Source organism: Nothobranchius furzeri, chromosome 3, assembly GCF_043380555.1.
Source record: "Nothobranchius furzeri strain GRZ-AD chromosome 3, NfurGRZ-RIMD1, whole genome shotgun sequence".
In the NCBI taxonomy this organism is placed as follows: domain Eukaryota; kingdom Metazoa; phylum Chordata; class Actinopteri; order Cyprinodontiformes; family Nothobranchiidae; genus Nothobranchius; species Nothobranchius furzeri.
Window position 1 is genome coordinate 67,256,431 of NC_091743.1, and position 19,181 is coordinate 67,275,611.

Here is a 19,181-nt window from a genome sequence, read left to right on the forward strand (position 1 = left end):
TATACAAATACAGGCCATTTACCATAATCTGCTCATTTTGTGACATTTGGAATTCTTTAGGTCTAATATATTATTTATAATAATATTTTTCTCTTTTGTCTGCCAGAGCTCCTCCATCAGACCCGGGACCTAAAGTTGGAGTCCAGAGCAGTCACGATGCAGCTGACAGGCTGGCCTCTCATGACCCCGCACAGACTCAAGGAGTGCAGGGCCAGGGTCATGCAGCCAGGAAGAATCTGCAGGTGGACTTGGGCGGCAGTCGGACTGGAAGGTCCCCTTCGGCGTCCCCGGACCGAGGGAGCGCTCCCACTTCCCCCTACTCTGTGCCTCAAATTGCTCCGATGCCCAGCAGCAAACTGTGCCCCGTCTGCAAAACCGCCGACCTGACGGGCACCGGGGACGACAGGCCCAGCTTCAACACCTGCACACACTGCCGCTCCATGGTGTGCAACCAGTGTGGCTTCAACCCCAACCCCCACCTCACCGAGGTAGGCACCATTTAAGTTTAGGGTTGCTTTAATTTCCTCCTTATGTTCCACAGCTGTAGGCAGTTTTCTACATAAATATAATGTATTCATCTGTTTCCGAGTCCTCAGTCACAAACACACCCAATGCATGCCTTTGTGCTTTCATATTAAAAAATCTAAACAGAGCAAAATGGCTATAAATGATGCTAAATAATAACACACACACACACACACACACACACACACACACACACACACACACACACACACACACACACACACACACACACACACACACACACACACACACAAACTGATAATGTATAAAATCAGATTTTTAGATATTTTAAAACTCAATGTTCTGATTTTTTCAACGCAATACGAAAAAATATGTCAGGTATTTTTTGAGCAGTTTTACAATGCTGCAAATGCAGGTCAGAAGCTCCACTTTGTTTTGATGTGTCCTTCAAAAATTATTTCTCATCGACATTTGTGAAGAATGTTGACGATGAGTATTGTTGCTGAGTCGGTTGTGACTGGTTCACAGACTGTAGGGCACCAGCTGAGAGGGAGTCAAAATGTGAAATCAGCTACATGCTGTTTTAGAGTCGAGAACTCCTCGTTCTTGTTATAATTTGCTTTTCAACAGGGAACATTGTAGATAGTGTGTAGGGATCATGATCATTCCTATCCGGAAACATGTCTTAACACTTTGCTTACGTGAAATTTTCACTTAAGGTCATTTTTTATAGTTGTTCATGTGATGTTGGGTGATGCATCTGTAAACTCTGTTAAATGATGAAAGACCTCATATTTCACCCAGTGCCTTTCATCTCAGAGCACATGTGTTTTATATGTTGAGAGTAGAGTTTTGGCCACTTTGGTCAAATTGGGAAAATAAAATTGTGTGCAATCTCACTTGGTATCACAAGATGTCTTCCAGTCTGTTATCTGTTAGCACTCAAAGTGTTGTGAAGGACTCTCAGCTACTAACACACCAGCTTTGAGCAACATATCTGTACAAATGACTGAGTTACAACTTTTTTTGCGTTTGCTATCATTTGTTAACTGTGGTGGCCATCTTGAATTGGATTGATTCCAATAGGTCATCAAGTTGTGCATCTAAATATTGCATTAGACCCCACCCATTGATTTACATGAGGCATTTTGTAAAAAAGGATTTACTCCAACAGTATGTGCAAAAAAGACCCTTTATAGGGTTAATGAAATGTCACACAGACACCCTTGCTCTCCGTGATGGTGGAGGGAGCTGTGGAGTGGAGTGGAGCTGACATGGTGGAGCTGGAGTCTGCTACTTAGTTGTTGATCAAATGATTACTTTATGAGATTTCAATCAGTCACACACACACACACGCGCGCGCGCGCGCGCACACACACACACACACACACACACGCACACACACACACACACACACGCACACACACACACACACACACACACACACACTCACACACACACACATGCACGCACACACGCACAATGTTCAAGGATAACAAGTGTGCAACTTGTAAAAGCTTAAAGCTTCCTTTGAAGGAAGCTTCATGCAAGCCTTTGAAGAGAACACATTTTAACGTCATGAGCATTAATTCATTTTCAGCTAAACATGCATTAGTGTGAACAGGTAGCTGAGGAAGCATTTCGCCTTAATCCAAAAATAAATCACTTTCCTAATTTAAATTTAGCCATGCTTGACTGTTGCTGTGAATCAAGCGTGGCTGTGTCATCTGTCACAAACTTTCACATCAACGTCAGTGAGTCATGTTGAAGAACTGCAGCGATGCAATGTTAGTTAAACTCGCCTATAGGCCATAAGGAACGATTGTATGCTTAGTACACACCAATTCATAAGGAGGGTACATTTTTTTCTCATAAAAGCATCACTGATGTGAATATACAAGAAAAGCTTGCGTTTAAACTCAGGTGCAGGAGTACATGTTTGTGTGCACCAAACATAAGAGAAAGAGGAAACGCATGGGGAGTGGAAGGACAAGAGAGAAATGCGTGGTCCAAAGCGGAGACAGATTGTAGAGAATAGATGGTTGCGGGGAGTGAAGGAGAGCGTGGCAGTAAAGAGAACAGCAGAGGTGGCTACTTTTCAGCTCAGTCTTGGTGAGCTTGTCAGATGTTGACAGGAAGAAAGACAAGGAGGGAAGATGTGCAGCCTCTGGAGACCCGGAGATTTACCCCTGTAACCCAGTTAACATGGATCAAGCTCCTGCTCACTGCAGGATAGCTACAAAAGCCTCATCACTGATTAGAGAAATTGATTCTGGGTATTTTGTTACTGATCAAGGTGACGATAATACTAAGGATGATGACTGGAACTGTGATTTAAACTGGCTTAAAGAAAACAAGTTGTAGAGAAGAAGTCCTCTTGAGCCATCTTGAGACCCATAAAAATTTGTATGTAAATTAAAAAAAAAAAAAAAAAAAAAACAACAACCATATTTGATATTTTAAGGCCATATGATTTTAGAAATATCTTGTTTTTAACAGAATAAATAGAGGGTTTCAGGACTTCTGAGGACATCTGTGGCATTACTCATTCTAGGATCAGTCACTTGTTGACAGGTTTACAAGTTTAATCAAGGGTCAGATCAGGACTAAGCTGCATGTTTTTGTTTACAAACCTTTTACAGCCATTGGATGAACTGCCCTGAAAGAATAAGAGCAAAGTTTGTTTCAATGAACTAATATCCAAGTTAATAATATTAGTTCAAAGACACTTTGTTGATCGTAGCTTAGAAATATAGACAAACAGTAGCAGCAGAACATTTTGCTCTGCAGGTCGGTTTAGTTATGCTCCATTGTTGCCTCAGCAGGTCCACCATTGGCCCAAACAACATTAGTTCAGGCCAATCCCAGTGCTCTATGTTTGCAGAGGTGTTGGATGGGCTTAGCGCTGAGCTGCAATGGATAAAAACTATAAAGATGGTGTCAGCTCAGTTTGAAAGTTTTAGACTTCTGCTTTCCTTTGAGACATGAGCAGATCAAGATACGTAAGTCATTTATTTTGAAAACGGATGTATTTGCTACTTCTTCGACGGAATATGATGGACTGCCCCGTTGACTGATTTCTGTAGCAATTAATGCATCTCGTTGTTTGTTGCTCTGATTGGTTCCAGTGCTGTCCAATTATACATAGATCCCACCTCACGACTGAGATCAGTCTATTGGTCATAGCCAGGCTATATGTTAAAATATATAGGATAGCTTACTAGGCAAGCTGGATTGCTAAATGCGTGTTTTTTAGCTAAAGCCAGTATTTTGTAGTCGACTAGCTGGAATAAAATATGGTCTTTTTTGTAAGATGCAACTAGAGCAAAAAAAGAAAGAACGAACAGCTACAAAGATTTCAATATCCCTTATAGGTATACACATTTAAACTGTTTATTCCAAGACGTCACTGGAAGTTGCCTTCAAAGTGAAAATGATCACGAAGACAAGCCCAGATGATGCAGGAGGGTGTGAGGGATGAAGATTGTTCTTGAAGCACAAGTCAGAGTTGTTTCTAACAACCTGGTGATGGGAATGCAGTTGAGGTATAAACAGCAAGCATCAAATGGATGCCACATGCCACGGTCTGTTACGGAGCTGTCAGTCAAGCTGAAAGGAGCGGTTTTATTTACAGATGTAACCTGACAATTCAGACGAGCACTAATGCATGCAGATAGCATCAGAACGCAATGAATGCACCTCATTGTTAACAAATGTAGTTATGAAGAAGGTGAAAAAAAGAGCTGTGATTAGAAAAAAGAGAGCTAGACAGTCAGAGAGAGACTAGATGGTCTGGAGTCAGACTTGTAGAGAACAAGAACACTGAAAGATAGTGAAATCACCACTGACACTCCCTTGGCACTGTTACTGCCACCATCATACAGGAGAACATCTGCTTTATAATTGGTCCAATTTCTATTTATATCCCTAGCCTCCTTCTGTCGGCTGCGGTGGCCCGGTCCTGAGACGCCACAGCTGAAACCGAGAAAACTGTGTGTACGGATGCTGTGTGGCAGCAGCAGGAAGAGACAGAAAGGGAGAGGAGACAAAAAAACATTATCATAAATTAACCATCAGAGCTACAGTATTCATACGGTTGCAGTGCAACTCTGCAGCAATTCAGCTCCTGAGGAAAAAGGCAGAATGTGCAAACAAAGGCACACACACGTGCATGCATTTACACACTTAGAAAAGCTATGACTTTTTAGTTTCTTAGTAAAAACCCATCTTCGGGGTTCTTTTTGTCTTTTAACCAACAACCAAGCAAGAGGAGGCACAGCTTCAAAAAACGCTCCCACACAGATTCACTGTATCTCCTCCTCTGTTCATATTGCATCAGTGGGGGCTGCAGATCCAAAACTGACCAGATTTAGCATCCAAACCAAAGGCAGTCAAACGAGTTAAGACTCTTTAGGAATTTTCTATTTAGATTAAACTAAATGCTCCACAAAAAGGGTTTTCCCAAGGAATAAAAAATGTAATTAAAAAAATCCAGACCCACATCACATACCAGTCAGATAATAATAATTATAACAATTACAAGAATTTTATGTTTATCAGAAACACTCTTTGCATAACAATTTCCAAAGTGTGTCTTTTTCTAGTAAAAATATAATTTTTTTCTTGGAGCATCGAGGCAGTCTAGCAAAACATGTCATTTCAAGTCATCAGCTCCGCCTTCAATTTTTTATATAAACATGTAAAATTATCTCTCACAGATGAACTTCAGTCCATTGAGGGCCATTTTCTCACTTTCATACTTTCATTTATGTTTAGCTCGCAGGCAAGATCATCTTTTACACTCACTGAACATCTTCTTCTGATGGGGGAGAGGGGTGGGGGTTTGGCGCAGATAGGGCAGCAACATCTCTCACATTTAAAGTTACAGACACTGAAATAGGCCACAACTGGACTGTTGTAAAATGGGTAAAAGCAGCATCCTCACCCTGCAGACATGTCAGACGTACTTCATGCTGTTAACAACCGCTTTGTCAGGGCTTTTAAACACCATCAATCATACACTTTCTAATTAGCATATGATTGCATTTTAAAGGGAACATATTATGCAAAACTCAACTTTTGTATCCCTTTGTGCTGTTGTGTGGGTCTCTGCTACCTCTATAAACACTTCAAATGCGAAAAAAATATGTACATCCACTTTCTGTCAGTGTTTAGTTTCAGGAACTATATGCCTAAAACAAGCCATATAAAAAATCCCTGTGTGTGATGTCACAAATGGTAAAATTGGTTTAGAACCATGCCCCATATATAAGAGAGAGCTGCTGGAGGAGCAGCAGCTCTACTTTGTGCCCCTCCGTGACATCAGAGCTACTCAGCTTGTAGCAACCTGAATATGGGTGGGTGTGGCCAGCTCTAGCTTGTTTACTTAAAGTGACAGAGCCCTGAAACAGCTCATTCTGAAAGGTACTGAAACTGTCAAGAATAAATAGCTGATACCGCTTATCCTGCCTGTTCAGGACTTACAGGATCATGTTTTCCAGTAATGCACGAGACTCTTTTAGCTGATTTTACTCATAAAGCTTTAAATTGATTTTTCTTGGGCTCCTACAGCAGCACCAACCTGGTAGAACTAATTGTCAACAGTGTCAGAAATAAACACTGTGTTATTTTTTCCAAGTCTATTTGTAATGAACTTTATGGGTTGTGAGTGTCCCTGAGTAAAGTATTGATTTTAGTTTGAGGTTCAACTTGTGATTACTTCCAAACTCTTTAAAAAGAGGATGATGTGCTTCACACTGCAAGTTTTTGAGTCGGTTTTGCATTTGCGGTTTTATAGTTTAATGCTGGTAATGAACTAATTGTTCCCATAAATATAAAAAACAACTATTGCCTGTATTAAAAGCTAGTTATTAAAGTAATTTAGTTTGTTTTATTAAAAGATAAGCTCACTGTACCTCAAAGGATGCTGAGTGTTATTGCTAATCCTCCTAAATTGATTCAGATATTTAGATTTGGAGACATTAAATCCTCCTCTAACATTTAATTATGTGACAATAGAGATTCAGTCTGGATTAGTCACTCACGTCTCTTTTAATGTTAAGTTCTTGGGAAGGACCAGAAAGTTTTAGTCCAACAAGCACTAAATTATATAAATTGTGTTGTTAATGGAAATGTCATTTTAATGTTGCTCCTCATAGTTGTAGGGAAGTGTTGACTTTCTTTGTAACTTTCTTAATAACGGTTGAAATGACTAGCCAAGGGTTTTCTGGAAAATCAGTTGTTTTGTAAAATCTTATACTTTATTTTGGTAAAACACAAAAGAGATGCTAATGTACCTGAATGTGACAATTTTAGAAATAAGCTGCAAAATTGAAGTTAAAATGCTAAACAGGTAATTGTATCAATAACCAGTGTTGCACTTACTCATTTACTATATTAGGTTTGAATTAAACTGCATCTTGTTTATATTGGACAGCAGTGTTTACATGGGTCAAATTCCAACTCACATTTTAATTTTGATGAAAAACAGTAGCAGCAGATGGACGATTTGATAAGGGCCTGCAGCCAAGTCTTACATGAATTTTTGTGCATGAAATATGCCTTTACCTGTTTTTAATGACATATTTCCTTCAGCTAAGAAACCCTGAGAAGCGTAAACCTGCTGTGGTCTCTAATAAATGAAGAACTTGTGAGCTGTCTTCTGTGAAGAAAGCTGCCTCTCCTGTTTCGGGAAGTAGAAGTTAATCAGAGGAGTGGGGGCAGAAAATGGCAAAATTCAGAGTCTTACTCATTAATATTCATGATCAGTGTTGGGAGTAATGGCGTTTAGGTATAATGACTTTATTAACGGTGTTATTTTTTAGGCAGCAGAGTAATCTAATTTATTACTTTTCCCATCGTTGCAACACCGTTACCATTAATGGGCATGCAAAGTGGTGCGTTACTATTATGTGGTTGAATGAAACACAGCGATTGTCCAGTGATGTGTCAATCACACACTAAATGGCTCTTGAGCCGACACGATCTGGAGTGAGTGACATCGGCTGTATCCGCACACGCCATCCCACCCCGAACTTGTGTTACAAACGGCAAAAAGGAACACAGCACTGAACACATCAGAGTGTTTGTTCACAGATCGGTCCACAGAGATGAGTGTGTGCACAATGATTTTTCAAGGTTTCATGTTAAACAGGTCTAGTTATTTTATGATTGGATCAAATCTGCACTGATATGACAATTGATTAATGCCTATATATAAACCAGCAGGGTTTTGATGCCTAAACAACCAACTGTAACATCCAGCAATGGTCAGTTTTTAGGTACTGTTTGACCATTCAGCATCTGGTCAAAAAGGAGACACGAGACTGCATGTGTTCCCTTTAAATTGGCCTGCCTTCATCCCATCAGCTGGAGCTCAGAGCCTCTCTGCAGCTCTGAACACACATAACGAATTGTCAACAATACTGTTCTCTCGTCAAGGTTCAAGCTTCCTTTATTGTTCTACAGGATTCTACATTGCCTCCAAATAAGTGAACCATAATCATTAAACATTTGTTTATTGCTACTTATAATAACTATAATATAATGAAATGCTTTCATTAATCTGTGCGCAATGATTGAAGTTTGAAATGAATGTTATGTTATGATTACAGTGATTGAAATATGTTTCAGCATGTTTATATGACAAGGTCATCACCATTTGTACTCACACAAGAACAAAGTAAGGTTAAGTTAAACGCGTGACACATAAATAGCCTTTACCCCAGATCAGAGCATCCGGTATCAAATAAGGCGAGTTTCTGAGATTCTTGGTAATATTCCTCAAACTTGTCAATCTCTGGTTGGCTACACAAATCATAACATGAGAACATTAAAACCAGATCACACAGGTGATTCAGTAGTTCTTGAGAAAAGCTTCAGACCGGCCATCTGAAGCAAGACCTCTTTAACCCATCAAAGCTTTTGACACGTCGTCAAAAATCTTTTTGCACCTGCAAAGCTGATACCGCAACAGTTCCTGCAGAAAAAGCTGATATTGTTCCGACTCCTTAAAGAGTCCCAGTTGCACGGTTCCCTCCATCTGTCGTGACCCGAGACATTTCTGGACTGAAGAGTCGGTGCCACGGTATTCTACAGCCCTTCGGTGCCAGAGGTCATCCGACCTCTCTCACCTTCGTATCCACCAAGAGGGTCTCCAGAACGGGTGAAGTAGATACACAGATAACGTCTGATGTGTTTTGATAATAATCAACTTCATAGCTTAACGCAAACCAAATTCTTGTACATCCAGAACTCAGCTCTCCTAGATACGGAAGTTCTGATAACATCGCGTTCACACATGGGTGTCATACATCACATCTAGTTCCATCCATCACAGTAAATGTTAGTTAACTTGTCATGTTTTAATTTGCTGGTAAAATAAATTCTTACTTTTATAAACCTGACTCTTTTCTGAATCAAAACGAAGTGTGTACAATCCCTTAATAAATAAAGAATCCTAGAATCTTCTGATTAAACACCGTAAAGACCAAGCAGGGTTGATATTCTATATTTAGATAGAGTATCGCAGCTTATTGGTCATAAGTAGAGGTAATAAATATATATTGAGCTCTTAAAGCACTCAATTTACCAAACCCTACACAACCATAGACTTTAATGGGTTTAAATGATACTAGAATAATATTTTAGGCTGTGCAGCAAGAGCAATGGTTCCCATTTTTTTCACCAACAAGACAAGTGTGTGAGAGAGACTGACCCAAATGTATAAAAACATTACAAACAAGCAAATTAACTAAATCTATAATGACAACACACACATTGCTCCAAACACTAGAATGCTATTTTGAATCATTTTATTATTTGTTGTAACAAACATGACAATAATTCTATTTGTAATGAACTATTACTTTGATATTTAATTAATGTAAACAAAACATCCTTTCCAGTCCTCCCAACTTGACCCAGCCAGACCTCAGCTCAACTCTGGTCATATTTCATTAGTGAGACTTGCCCCCCCCCCCCCCCCCCCACCGACACACACACACACACACACACACACACACACACACACACACACACACACACACACACAAACACACACACACACATTTTAATGAGAAGCTTTTGTTTGTTTCTTTCTGGGAATTATTATATTTTACATATGTAGTTAGTAACAAAAACCATTTTATGCTCTGAAGAATACAAATCCCTGACAGAGTAAGATTTCAACCCGGTGCGTTAGGACATAAATCTTGCCTAGAACTTTAAGTTGATGAACAGTGGGAACTGGGTCAGGAATCCAGCTGAGACACATGCATGCTGACATTTGCATACACCAAAATATTTTACATTGAGAACTGCCAGAAACTGAATCTGGGACACTGGTTTAATAATTAGCCACATAACACGCTGCATTTAAAGTCCTGCCTCTCTGTAATCACTGGAGCAGAAATAACAGAAATCCTCCCATTCTGCCAGCATGTAGAAAACTCACATAAGCCTACTGATTATACTACAACAATTAATCAAAAGAGAAAATCCGAAAATTCCTTTAATTCTCCATTTTACTTCAAGGTTGACATTTCAAATATATTTTGTTGTGTTCTGTTCTAGTTGTTAAGCTGTTTTATTAACCTAAAATAATTTCATTGCTCTTTTATTTTATGAATAGGATTTCATTTTTCTCACATAATCTTGACAACAATTAAACAGACAAGTTTTAATTCAATTGGAGGTACTTGAACATCCCAGTAAACATTAACTGCCTATAGAAGGGCTTTAAGATCTTGTTCACTAACAACCCCTGTCATTTTTTAAATACAGGTCCTTCTAAAAAAATTAGCATATTGTGATTAAGTTCATTATTGTCTGTAATGTACTGATAAACATTAGACTTTCATATTTATTAGATTCATTACACACAACTGAAGTAGTTCAAGCCTTTTATTGTTTATAATGTCGATGCTTTTGGCATACAGCTCATGAAAACCCAAAATTCCTATCTTTAGTAACGAATATCTTCACCTGATTTAACTGAAAATGCTCCCAAGCTTTAGAAGTTTTTATTTTTTTGGGTCTCGCTGCTTCTGCCATGTTCCTCTTCCAAACACCTGCTGGCTCTCCCTCGCGCTGATCTGACTTGCTCCGGTCTGCGCGCAACGGCGAGCGGGAAGGGGGGGGAGGGGCTTTTGGAAGAGTTGTGCGACACAACGAATCAATGACGCAATTCGTTGCCAACGCTTTTAGTAATCGATTTTCATCGAATTTATCGATTCGTTGTTGCAGCCCTACTCTGCAGCATTGATGTTTCATCTCCACAAATAACACAAGCTGTCTGGTAAAGTTGCTAATGCTAACATTAAGCTTTTACTAGTAACGATGTCTGCTGTTTCCTGGACGCTAAAACAACAACAGCCTTCCTCGTAGTAGGAACTAATCAAGATGGGCGAGTTAAGTGACAGTGTGACATAGATCTGGCAGGATTTTCAAATCCTAGAGTTTTACTGTCTATTTTCTATCAAACTAATGCAGGAGATAGATGTAGGAGTCTATTTTCATGTTCAGCCTGCATGAAAAACTCAGAGTGATTGATTTTTCCCTCCAGAGTACGACTTACAAGGCATTCATTCCTACTAGAGACCACTGCAAATGTATTGCATAAACAAGTGGACCACATCAACAGTTCTTGGGTAATGGGTGAAAGTGAATGTGTGAATGGTTTTCTGTCTCGGAGTCCTTGGATGTACTAGTGATCTGTCCAGGGTGTCCTCCACCTTTTGTCGGTTGACAGTTAGAGAAAGGCACCAGCTCCTCATGACCACTACCAGATGAAGTGGTTAAGAAGAATGAATCAGTGAATCTGCAATGAGTGGTTCTTTGAATGTGTGTGTGTGTGTGTGTGTGTGTGTGTGTTGGGTATGATTCTCAGCTATTAATAAACCACTTTTAGCTCATTAGCTGTAAAATTGACTGAGTTTTAGCCATTATTGCATTTGCTAATGCAGATTAGCTGTGGCAGCCAAAAGTAGAATCTGTTTCACTCAGGGCTCTTTGAAAAATCGGTCCAGTGGTTCAATAGATATTTTTCTAGTAGACAAACGCGCGCACACACACACACACACACACACACACACACACACACACTCACTCGCACGCACGCACGCACGCACGCACGCACGCACCCACACACACACACACACACACACACACACACACACACACACACACACACACACACACACACACACACACACACACACACTGGCAATAACATTATTGCTCTCCTTTCTCCCATTTGGCAGCGACGGACAATAATCGAAATACTTGTTTCCCAAAGCTTTGGAGATTTAAAGTTAATAATGTATAAAATCTTATTTATATAAAGTTGACATAAAAATAAAAAAGAAATGAAGCAGCATTACACTATGTGCACATTTCGTTTTGGATACCATGCCCAGATCCTGCAGCGTACATCAAGATGTAATGTTATTCACTTTGCACTACTCTCCAGCATCCTTAATAACACTTTGGTGTACTGCCGTGTCTAACGCTGCACCATCACACCTGGTAAGAGACTCTCAATGAGCAGCTTGAAAAGAAATTTATTAGCGATTTCCCTTCGACCACTCAATGTTTGGACTCTTCTCAGTTTGTTTTTATGAACTCCCGTTCCCTGCTTGGCAGCTGAGGAGTAAAACTCAATAGTTTTATTTTCTTCATAGAGATTGTTACTAAAGTAGTTTGTTTGTTGAAGTGGTTGTGTTTGAGTTGAGCAGAGATGGAGGGACAAACTGATAGAGAAAAGGAGGCACTGGGAGGAATTTCAATGTCTTTGGCCTAATTTAAAAGGAGTTAATAAACCACTGCAATTCAAGCATCCTGATCTTCAAACTGCAGTGCTCAGCTGCTGTGTGAACTGCATGATGTTACTGCATCTTGAGCAGGGCTGAGCAGACTTTCTTCAGCTTGGTTCTTACTCTGGCTTTTCAGTCGATATACTACATGATGTCCAACACCTGTCAACAAATGCTTGAAGGATCGAACGCTAACTAAAGCAGAGTGACAAATGTTACATCTGCTGCTGTGTGTTTGTTTGCCTGCTTCCTTCCTCCTTGGCTTTTAGGTTATTTAGGTCATCTTTGCTGCAAAAAAGAAAAGAAAAATCATTCAGTGCAATGAAAAACTTTTAATTTAAAACATTACCATTGAAATATAAACAACTGTCATTTTTTAAAATAAAAGATAACTAGCTTTACAGCTACAGTAGAGACTGGTAAATTTGTGTCATGAGGTTGTTGAAGAAAAAGTTAGAAATTGGGCTCAGAGGTTGTTGTGTTTTGTTTTGACTGAAACCTGACTCCTTAGCAACGTCTGTGATTGTTATTTGGCTGAACGGGCTAACATCTTTCAGTCCAGACAGAAAATTACAAAGCTCCATTGCCTAACCTGATTGTCCTGGATCTGCTGCATGTCCCTGAGCTCAACAATGAGACAGTGATGGAAGTTGTGAGGAAAGGTCAGATATTCAGCTCCTCAATTTCACTCTGAATGTCCAGAGCATTAACAGCTAGAGGCCAGTGCAGCAGTACAATGGAGGCTGTAGATGCAGGCTGGTGTAAAGACATCACACACCTGAGGCCCGGTTCGCACAGCAGGAGTTTTAAAGCAACCCCAGAAAATCTACAAATCAAGCTGCCTCTCAACATCGTTCTAGCATAGTATAGCTGTAATGTGGAGATTTAAAAAAATGAAACAATTAACAGAGTGGTTATCTCCCATTTGTCTAAAAACTTAGCCAATAGCACGGCTCAATTCAAAAACCAACAATTAGAGCATCCGCTTGTCTGTCTCACCTGACCACCGCATCTTTTACTAAATACGCACTTGCACATCTAGCAACAGAAAACCACTGTTTGAATAAAGCTTGGAAAAGGAATTATTGCCTGTTTGTGCTACTTTCTGATACAACTACCAACCATAACACATACACGTGGAGATAATCACGGATATGCAGTATCAGTCCTTTTGTTTTTGTGAAGCGCCTCGTGATTTTTATCTTGAGAGGTGCTATAGAAATGATATTTTCTTCTTCTTCTTCTTCTTCTTCTTCTTCTTCTTCTTCTTCTTCTTCTTCTTCTTCTTCTTCTTACAGTGTGTGGGTTTTAGCAACATGATAAACACTAAATTAATTTCACACATGGAAATTCCCCAATCAGATGGGAAATCTTGCAAGAACTAACGTGACTTTGAAGTGAACTAAAGTGGAGGAGGAGGCGCGTGCAGCATGCTTCAGACAGTACAATTGTTTATCCTTAAAAATCCGACCAAGCTAATCTAACATGTTTGATGGCCTCGATTTATAGTTGGAGTGGTGCTATGCTTCAGATCAGACAAGAGCGCTCTTAACACCATACACAGTAGGAATATCTGATATAATCACTATTAGAGCCTATTTGTCCTGCAGGCAACTTTTAGACTTTTCTTCCAAGACTCACTTGAATTTTTATTCTCTGAGAGTAATTTTGTGCCACCTTTCCTTTGACTTTTGCATTCGGTTCCTCTTTCGTTTAATGTTGTGTTTGACTTTCTGACGTAGGGAATACCACACACAATACTCAATTAGATTGCAGCCGAGGCTTTGCAAGAATCACATAATCCAAGTTTTATTGTGTTCTGCAGCTTGACATTTATCTAGAGTGTAAAGTCATTGTCAGAATTCAAATAGCAAAAGTCAAGAAGAAGTCTATCAAAATTGGGGCCAAAACAACCAATAATTAATGTAATTTACATAGGAACAAACACAATCAAGGTTTAAATGGTTAATGGCTCATTGAAAAATCTATTTATTTAAGTGTTTTAAGAACAAAAAACATTTAGAATTAAGCTAACTTAAATTAAATATTTCTTTATTTTTCAGGGTTGTAATGCATCCCTAAAATAGCATAAAATGTGACAGTTGAAGGAGGAAAAATGTTTTTAAACTGGCTAACTCTACAGTCTGACCCCTTTTTGCCCACCTGTAATTTATTAATACATATCCTCAAACATCATGCAGACATGGCTGACAACAAATTACCTGCCATGAACCATGCTAAAATGATTACGTATAATAACTAGCTGCACTGATATTAAGGAAAAGCACAATATGTTCTTTAGAAAAACAAAAGTAGTAAATATCCAGATGCAACATCAACGATGTGTTGCTCTCATTATTGAATCCACATTCACTCTCTTTGGGTTCCTAAAAGCATCTATTTCTGGCTGCAAGTTCTTCATGAAGCTTTAGTTCTTGAACATCCAGGTGACACATGATGAGTTCTGTGTCCTGGATCATAACCTTCAATGACTGCCAGCACTCCACGTAAACAGACGTCTAACTAAAGAAACAAACGTGTTTGAAGGAGTTATGAGAGGTGAGAAATGTTAAAGCTGCAGTGTGTAAGAATGGAGTAATGGTGACATCTTGTGGTCACATGCGGTTACTGCAATCACAGTCTCTTTTGTGTTGCCAGTTAAGGAATGGGAGAATTAAATCAAACTCTTACATATTGCACCTTTAAATGAAAAATGTAGAAAAGGAGAACTAAAGACAGAAAAATGAGAGGGGTGGTGGGGGTTTGTGATGGAGAAACAGAACGGGAGACAGAGTGTGCTGCGTGCTTGTATTTTGCTGATACAGATCAGATTTCATAAAGATCCACATGACTGCCTCATAACAAGGGGATGCAGAGAGGAATGAGATAGAGATATGAGGCGGAGGCCAACACAGACATGAGGAAATTGATAAATAGCTGCTTGCCCTCCCTGCAGCTGCTTTCTTTGTATTTCTCACTGGTGTTTTCCCTTCTGAGCGTTACATGATTATCCTTATTATAATATGGGAAGAAAATAACAATTTGAGGACAAAGGCAGTGAAGAAAAACAGAGTTTAGAAGTGAATCAGTGGCTGGATGAATAGTCTGAGTTATACTGATGTAGTTTTTTTCAGTGCCAGCATCGCTATCCCTGTCTCCAGGGTGTGACCTCTGGTCCTGGCTCCTCAGGCTCCCTGACTGACAGCTAAAACCATGATGGCATCATTGCTTCTTATACAGATGACTGGCAAGGGGCCAGGCTTCAGGGTGTTCTGTCTGCACAAACATACTGAATAAAGAATCAGATGATTGACTGGGGAATCCAATGTGAATGGTGGAGGTTTTAAAAGTAGTTTATAAGCTACAAGTGCAAAAAGACATGCTCTGCTATACCTTGGCTGACTATAACTGAGCAACAGTTCCTATTCCTCTTGTTTCCTCTTATGTTTGCATGTTGTTGATGCTGTTGATGCTTGTTGGCTGCAGCCTTCCAATGGGGGTGGGGGTGGGGGGGTATGGGTGGACACTAGCCAACAACAGAGATCAGTTTAAAGCACTGTTACGTTGTACACATTTACACACTTTTAATTTTTTTTATTTCTACATATTTGATGCAAAAATACACATGAAATTGTGCTTGCAGCTGCCAAAAACAGCCCAGATTACTGCAGACATGCTCTGATGCACTGAACTGAACATCTGAAAATGTGCTTTGGTGTCGTGAACTACTCAATAAGTGTCAGAACCTTTAGGTTCTGTAATTTGTCAGGTGTGTACAGTGGCCCTGAAGTGCAAACCACACAAACAAATCACTTAACGCAACAACAAATTGAAACACGCAACAACAAATCACTTAATGCAAAAACAAATCACAAAATGCACAACAAATTCAAAAGTGCAAAAACAAATTCACTAAATGCAACAAAAAATCACTAAGTGCAAAAACAAATCACTAAACGCACAACAAATTGAAAAGTGCAACAACAAATTCACTAGACGCAAAACCAAATTGAAAGCCACAAAAACAAAACACAAACTGGAAAAGGTAGGTACCAATGCTGTAACAACAGGCATCACTGATTGGATGATGGATCCGTTGGCCTTTTGAACCGGAAGTTGTTCTGCCGAACATGGTTACTGTATGTGAAAGAGCAGTCAGCGGGTGTGTCCGAATCCACAGGTAGGATGCTTACGACTACGGGTCCTCGCCGGTCCTTGCTAGACCACTAAGACCGGAACCCAGCGGCTCTGAATTCGGACAGTCTAGCCTTCACCTCTACGGTGGCCCGAAGGTCCCGTCACAGCCGCCCATGACGACAGCTACACGCAAAAGAAAAATGCTAAAGCTAGCGAAAATCAAGCAGGAATATTATGGAGCTACAGCAGCTTCACGTCCATCAGCAGCGTTTGTTCACAAACATTTTCAGGTAAAGTAACTTTGTTTATTCTAGAATCTTTCTGGACTTACATGTTAACTTTAGATGGTTTCATGTATTTTTTAAGCTACAGAATGAACTTGTTAAACATACACAACACATTACTACAGAGTATTCTCATGTAGGTAATTAATATAAACCACATGCATTATAAATGTTGAATGCAGTAGGATGTTTTCTAATGTAAATTGGACCTTCGAACTTATTTAGCATCAAATGAGGGTAAAACGTTTTAAAAAACAGGCTTTTTTAATAAAATAGCATTGAACTGTTTTCAATGTGCTTTTGTTTATTCAACTTAAGCCTAATAATGATTAGATCCGTCTTAAAAATGTAAATTCTCTGTAGTTTTCCCTGCTGCTTTTCTTTAAACTGAACAGAACCAGTGTACTGCAGGTTATATGTTTTGTTTTACATTTTTCAATAAAAAAAACCTTTTTTAATCTATTACAAGTCAGCATGCACTGTGCTGCACATCTGCATCGGTGCTGGTGAAGTTGTGGGTCTGCAGGATGAGCGTGAGGAAGATGTGTGTGGAGGAGGTCAGTGGTGCTCTGTCCTGGAGGAGGTACCAGCAGACCACCACTATTGTTAACAGGCAAGTCATTCACAGAGATGTAACAGCCGTCGTCTGAGCCAGCCCAGCAGGCCCTGTAGATGGACGATGGAGTGGACAGTGAGAGGAAGCGTCCCAAAGCTCTCTCTGCAGACCGTCCTGTATGATGTTCCTCTGGCCAGAAACGTCCAGCCACGGGTCTGCTCCAGCCCTCCATCCACGTCTGGATCCTCCTGCAGCAGATCCAGCTGCACTGTTAAAGACTTCCTGCTCACTCACTTTAAATAAATGATCCAGGAAGAGTCACTCAGGTTAATCCTGCTTTAACCGTACATAACTGGTCCATACTGGTTTTGATCTGTAAATAAGTGTTACGTATTATAAATAATCTTGTCTCCTTACCATCTTTTCATTTTCTGTTCATGTAACATGTTCAAAAACATCTAATAAAATTGGTGATAAAATCAATGACCAGAAAGAGTCATTAGTATTTGTTTTAATAAATGTGTTCAAATATCAAACAGCTAAATAACATTAACATGATGACAGTAGAAGGCCTCTCTCCCAGGAGGACCACCAGGTAAAGCCTCTCCTGACCCTGGACACCTGCAGTCCTACAGAGAAAATCAGAGACCACAGGTGACAAAAAGACAAGAAACACATTTTTACATTTATCCACATGAGAAGATAAAACTATTATTCTTCACACAAACACTTTTAACTTCATTAAAACGTGTCAGCTGTGTAAATTCCTGAATGTAAAACTACTTTTCACAGAAGAACTTCTGTGGTTGTGTGTGTAAACAGCTTCACTCTTCACCTCTAAGCTTAATAAAAACGCTTCTTTGCTCCTTTGTCCTTAAAACAAATGACAAGTTTAATTTGCGACACACACACACACACACACACACACACACACACACACACACACACACACACACACACACACACACACACACACACACACACACAAACACACATCCACCCACCCACCCACCCACCCACACACACACACACACACAGGAATAACTGGGATCTGCGAAACAAACTCGTTCTGGGTGATTTCTGCCTAAAATGTAATTTAAAAAACAAATATACAAACGAAAAATGTCAATAAACTGAACCGCTTTAAGCTTTTTAGGTTTCTACGGCATTCATAATGCATTTGGTTTATATTAATTACCTACATGATAATAATGGTAAATGGTAAATGGCCTGTATTTGATATAGCGCCTTCTAGAGTCCTGGAATCCCCCAAGGCGCTTTACAACACAATCAGTCATTCACCCATTCACACACACATTCACACACTGGTGGGGATGAGCTACAATGTAGCCACAGCTGCCCTGGGGCGCACTGACAGAGGCGAGGCTGCCGAGCACTGGCGCCACCGGTCCCTCCGACCACCACCAGCAGGCAACGTGGGTTAAGTGTCTTGCCCAAGGACACAACGACAGCGACAGACTGAGCGGGGCTCGAACCTGCAACCTTCCGATTACGGGGCGAGCACTTAACTCCTGTGCCACCGTCGCCCCAATAATCTGTAGTAATGTGTTGTGTATGTTTAACAAGTTCATTCTGTAGCTTAAAACATACATGAAACCATCTAAAGTTAACATGTAAGTCCTGAAAGATTCTAGAATAAACAAAATTACTTTACCTGAAAACGTTTGTGAACAAACGCTGCTGATGGACGTGAAGCTGCTGTAGCTCCTTAATATTCCTGCTCAATTTTCGCTAGCTTTAGCATTTTTCCTTTGTGTGTAGCTGCAGCCACACCTGTGACGGGACCTTCGGGCCACCGTAGAGGTGAAGGCTAGACTGTCCAAATTCAGAGCCGCTGGGTTCCGGTCCTCGCCGGTCTAGCAAGGACCCGGCCTTGCTAGACCG

General features: G+C 40.0%; 1 protein-coding gene across 5 annotated transcripts in view; it reads left to right on the forward strand.

Annotated features, from left to right (window-relative positions):
• bsnb (bassoon (presynaptic cytomatrix protein) b) overlaps positions 1-19,181 on the forward strand; it is a 118,854-nt gene that overhangs the window by 12,811 nt on the left and 86,862 nt on the right. For all 5 annotated transcript variants that reach the window (XM_015958801.3, XM_015958802.3, XM_015958800.3 and 2 more), the window contains exon 2: positions 107-488. In XM_015958801.3, coding sequence (XP_015814287.3) covers positions 107-488 — 382 coding nt within the window. The remainder of the gene's footprint in view (positions 1-106; positions 489-19,181) is intronic.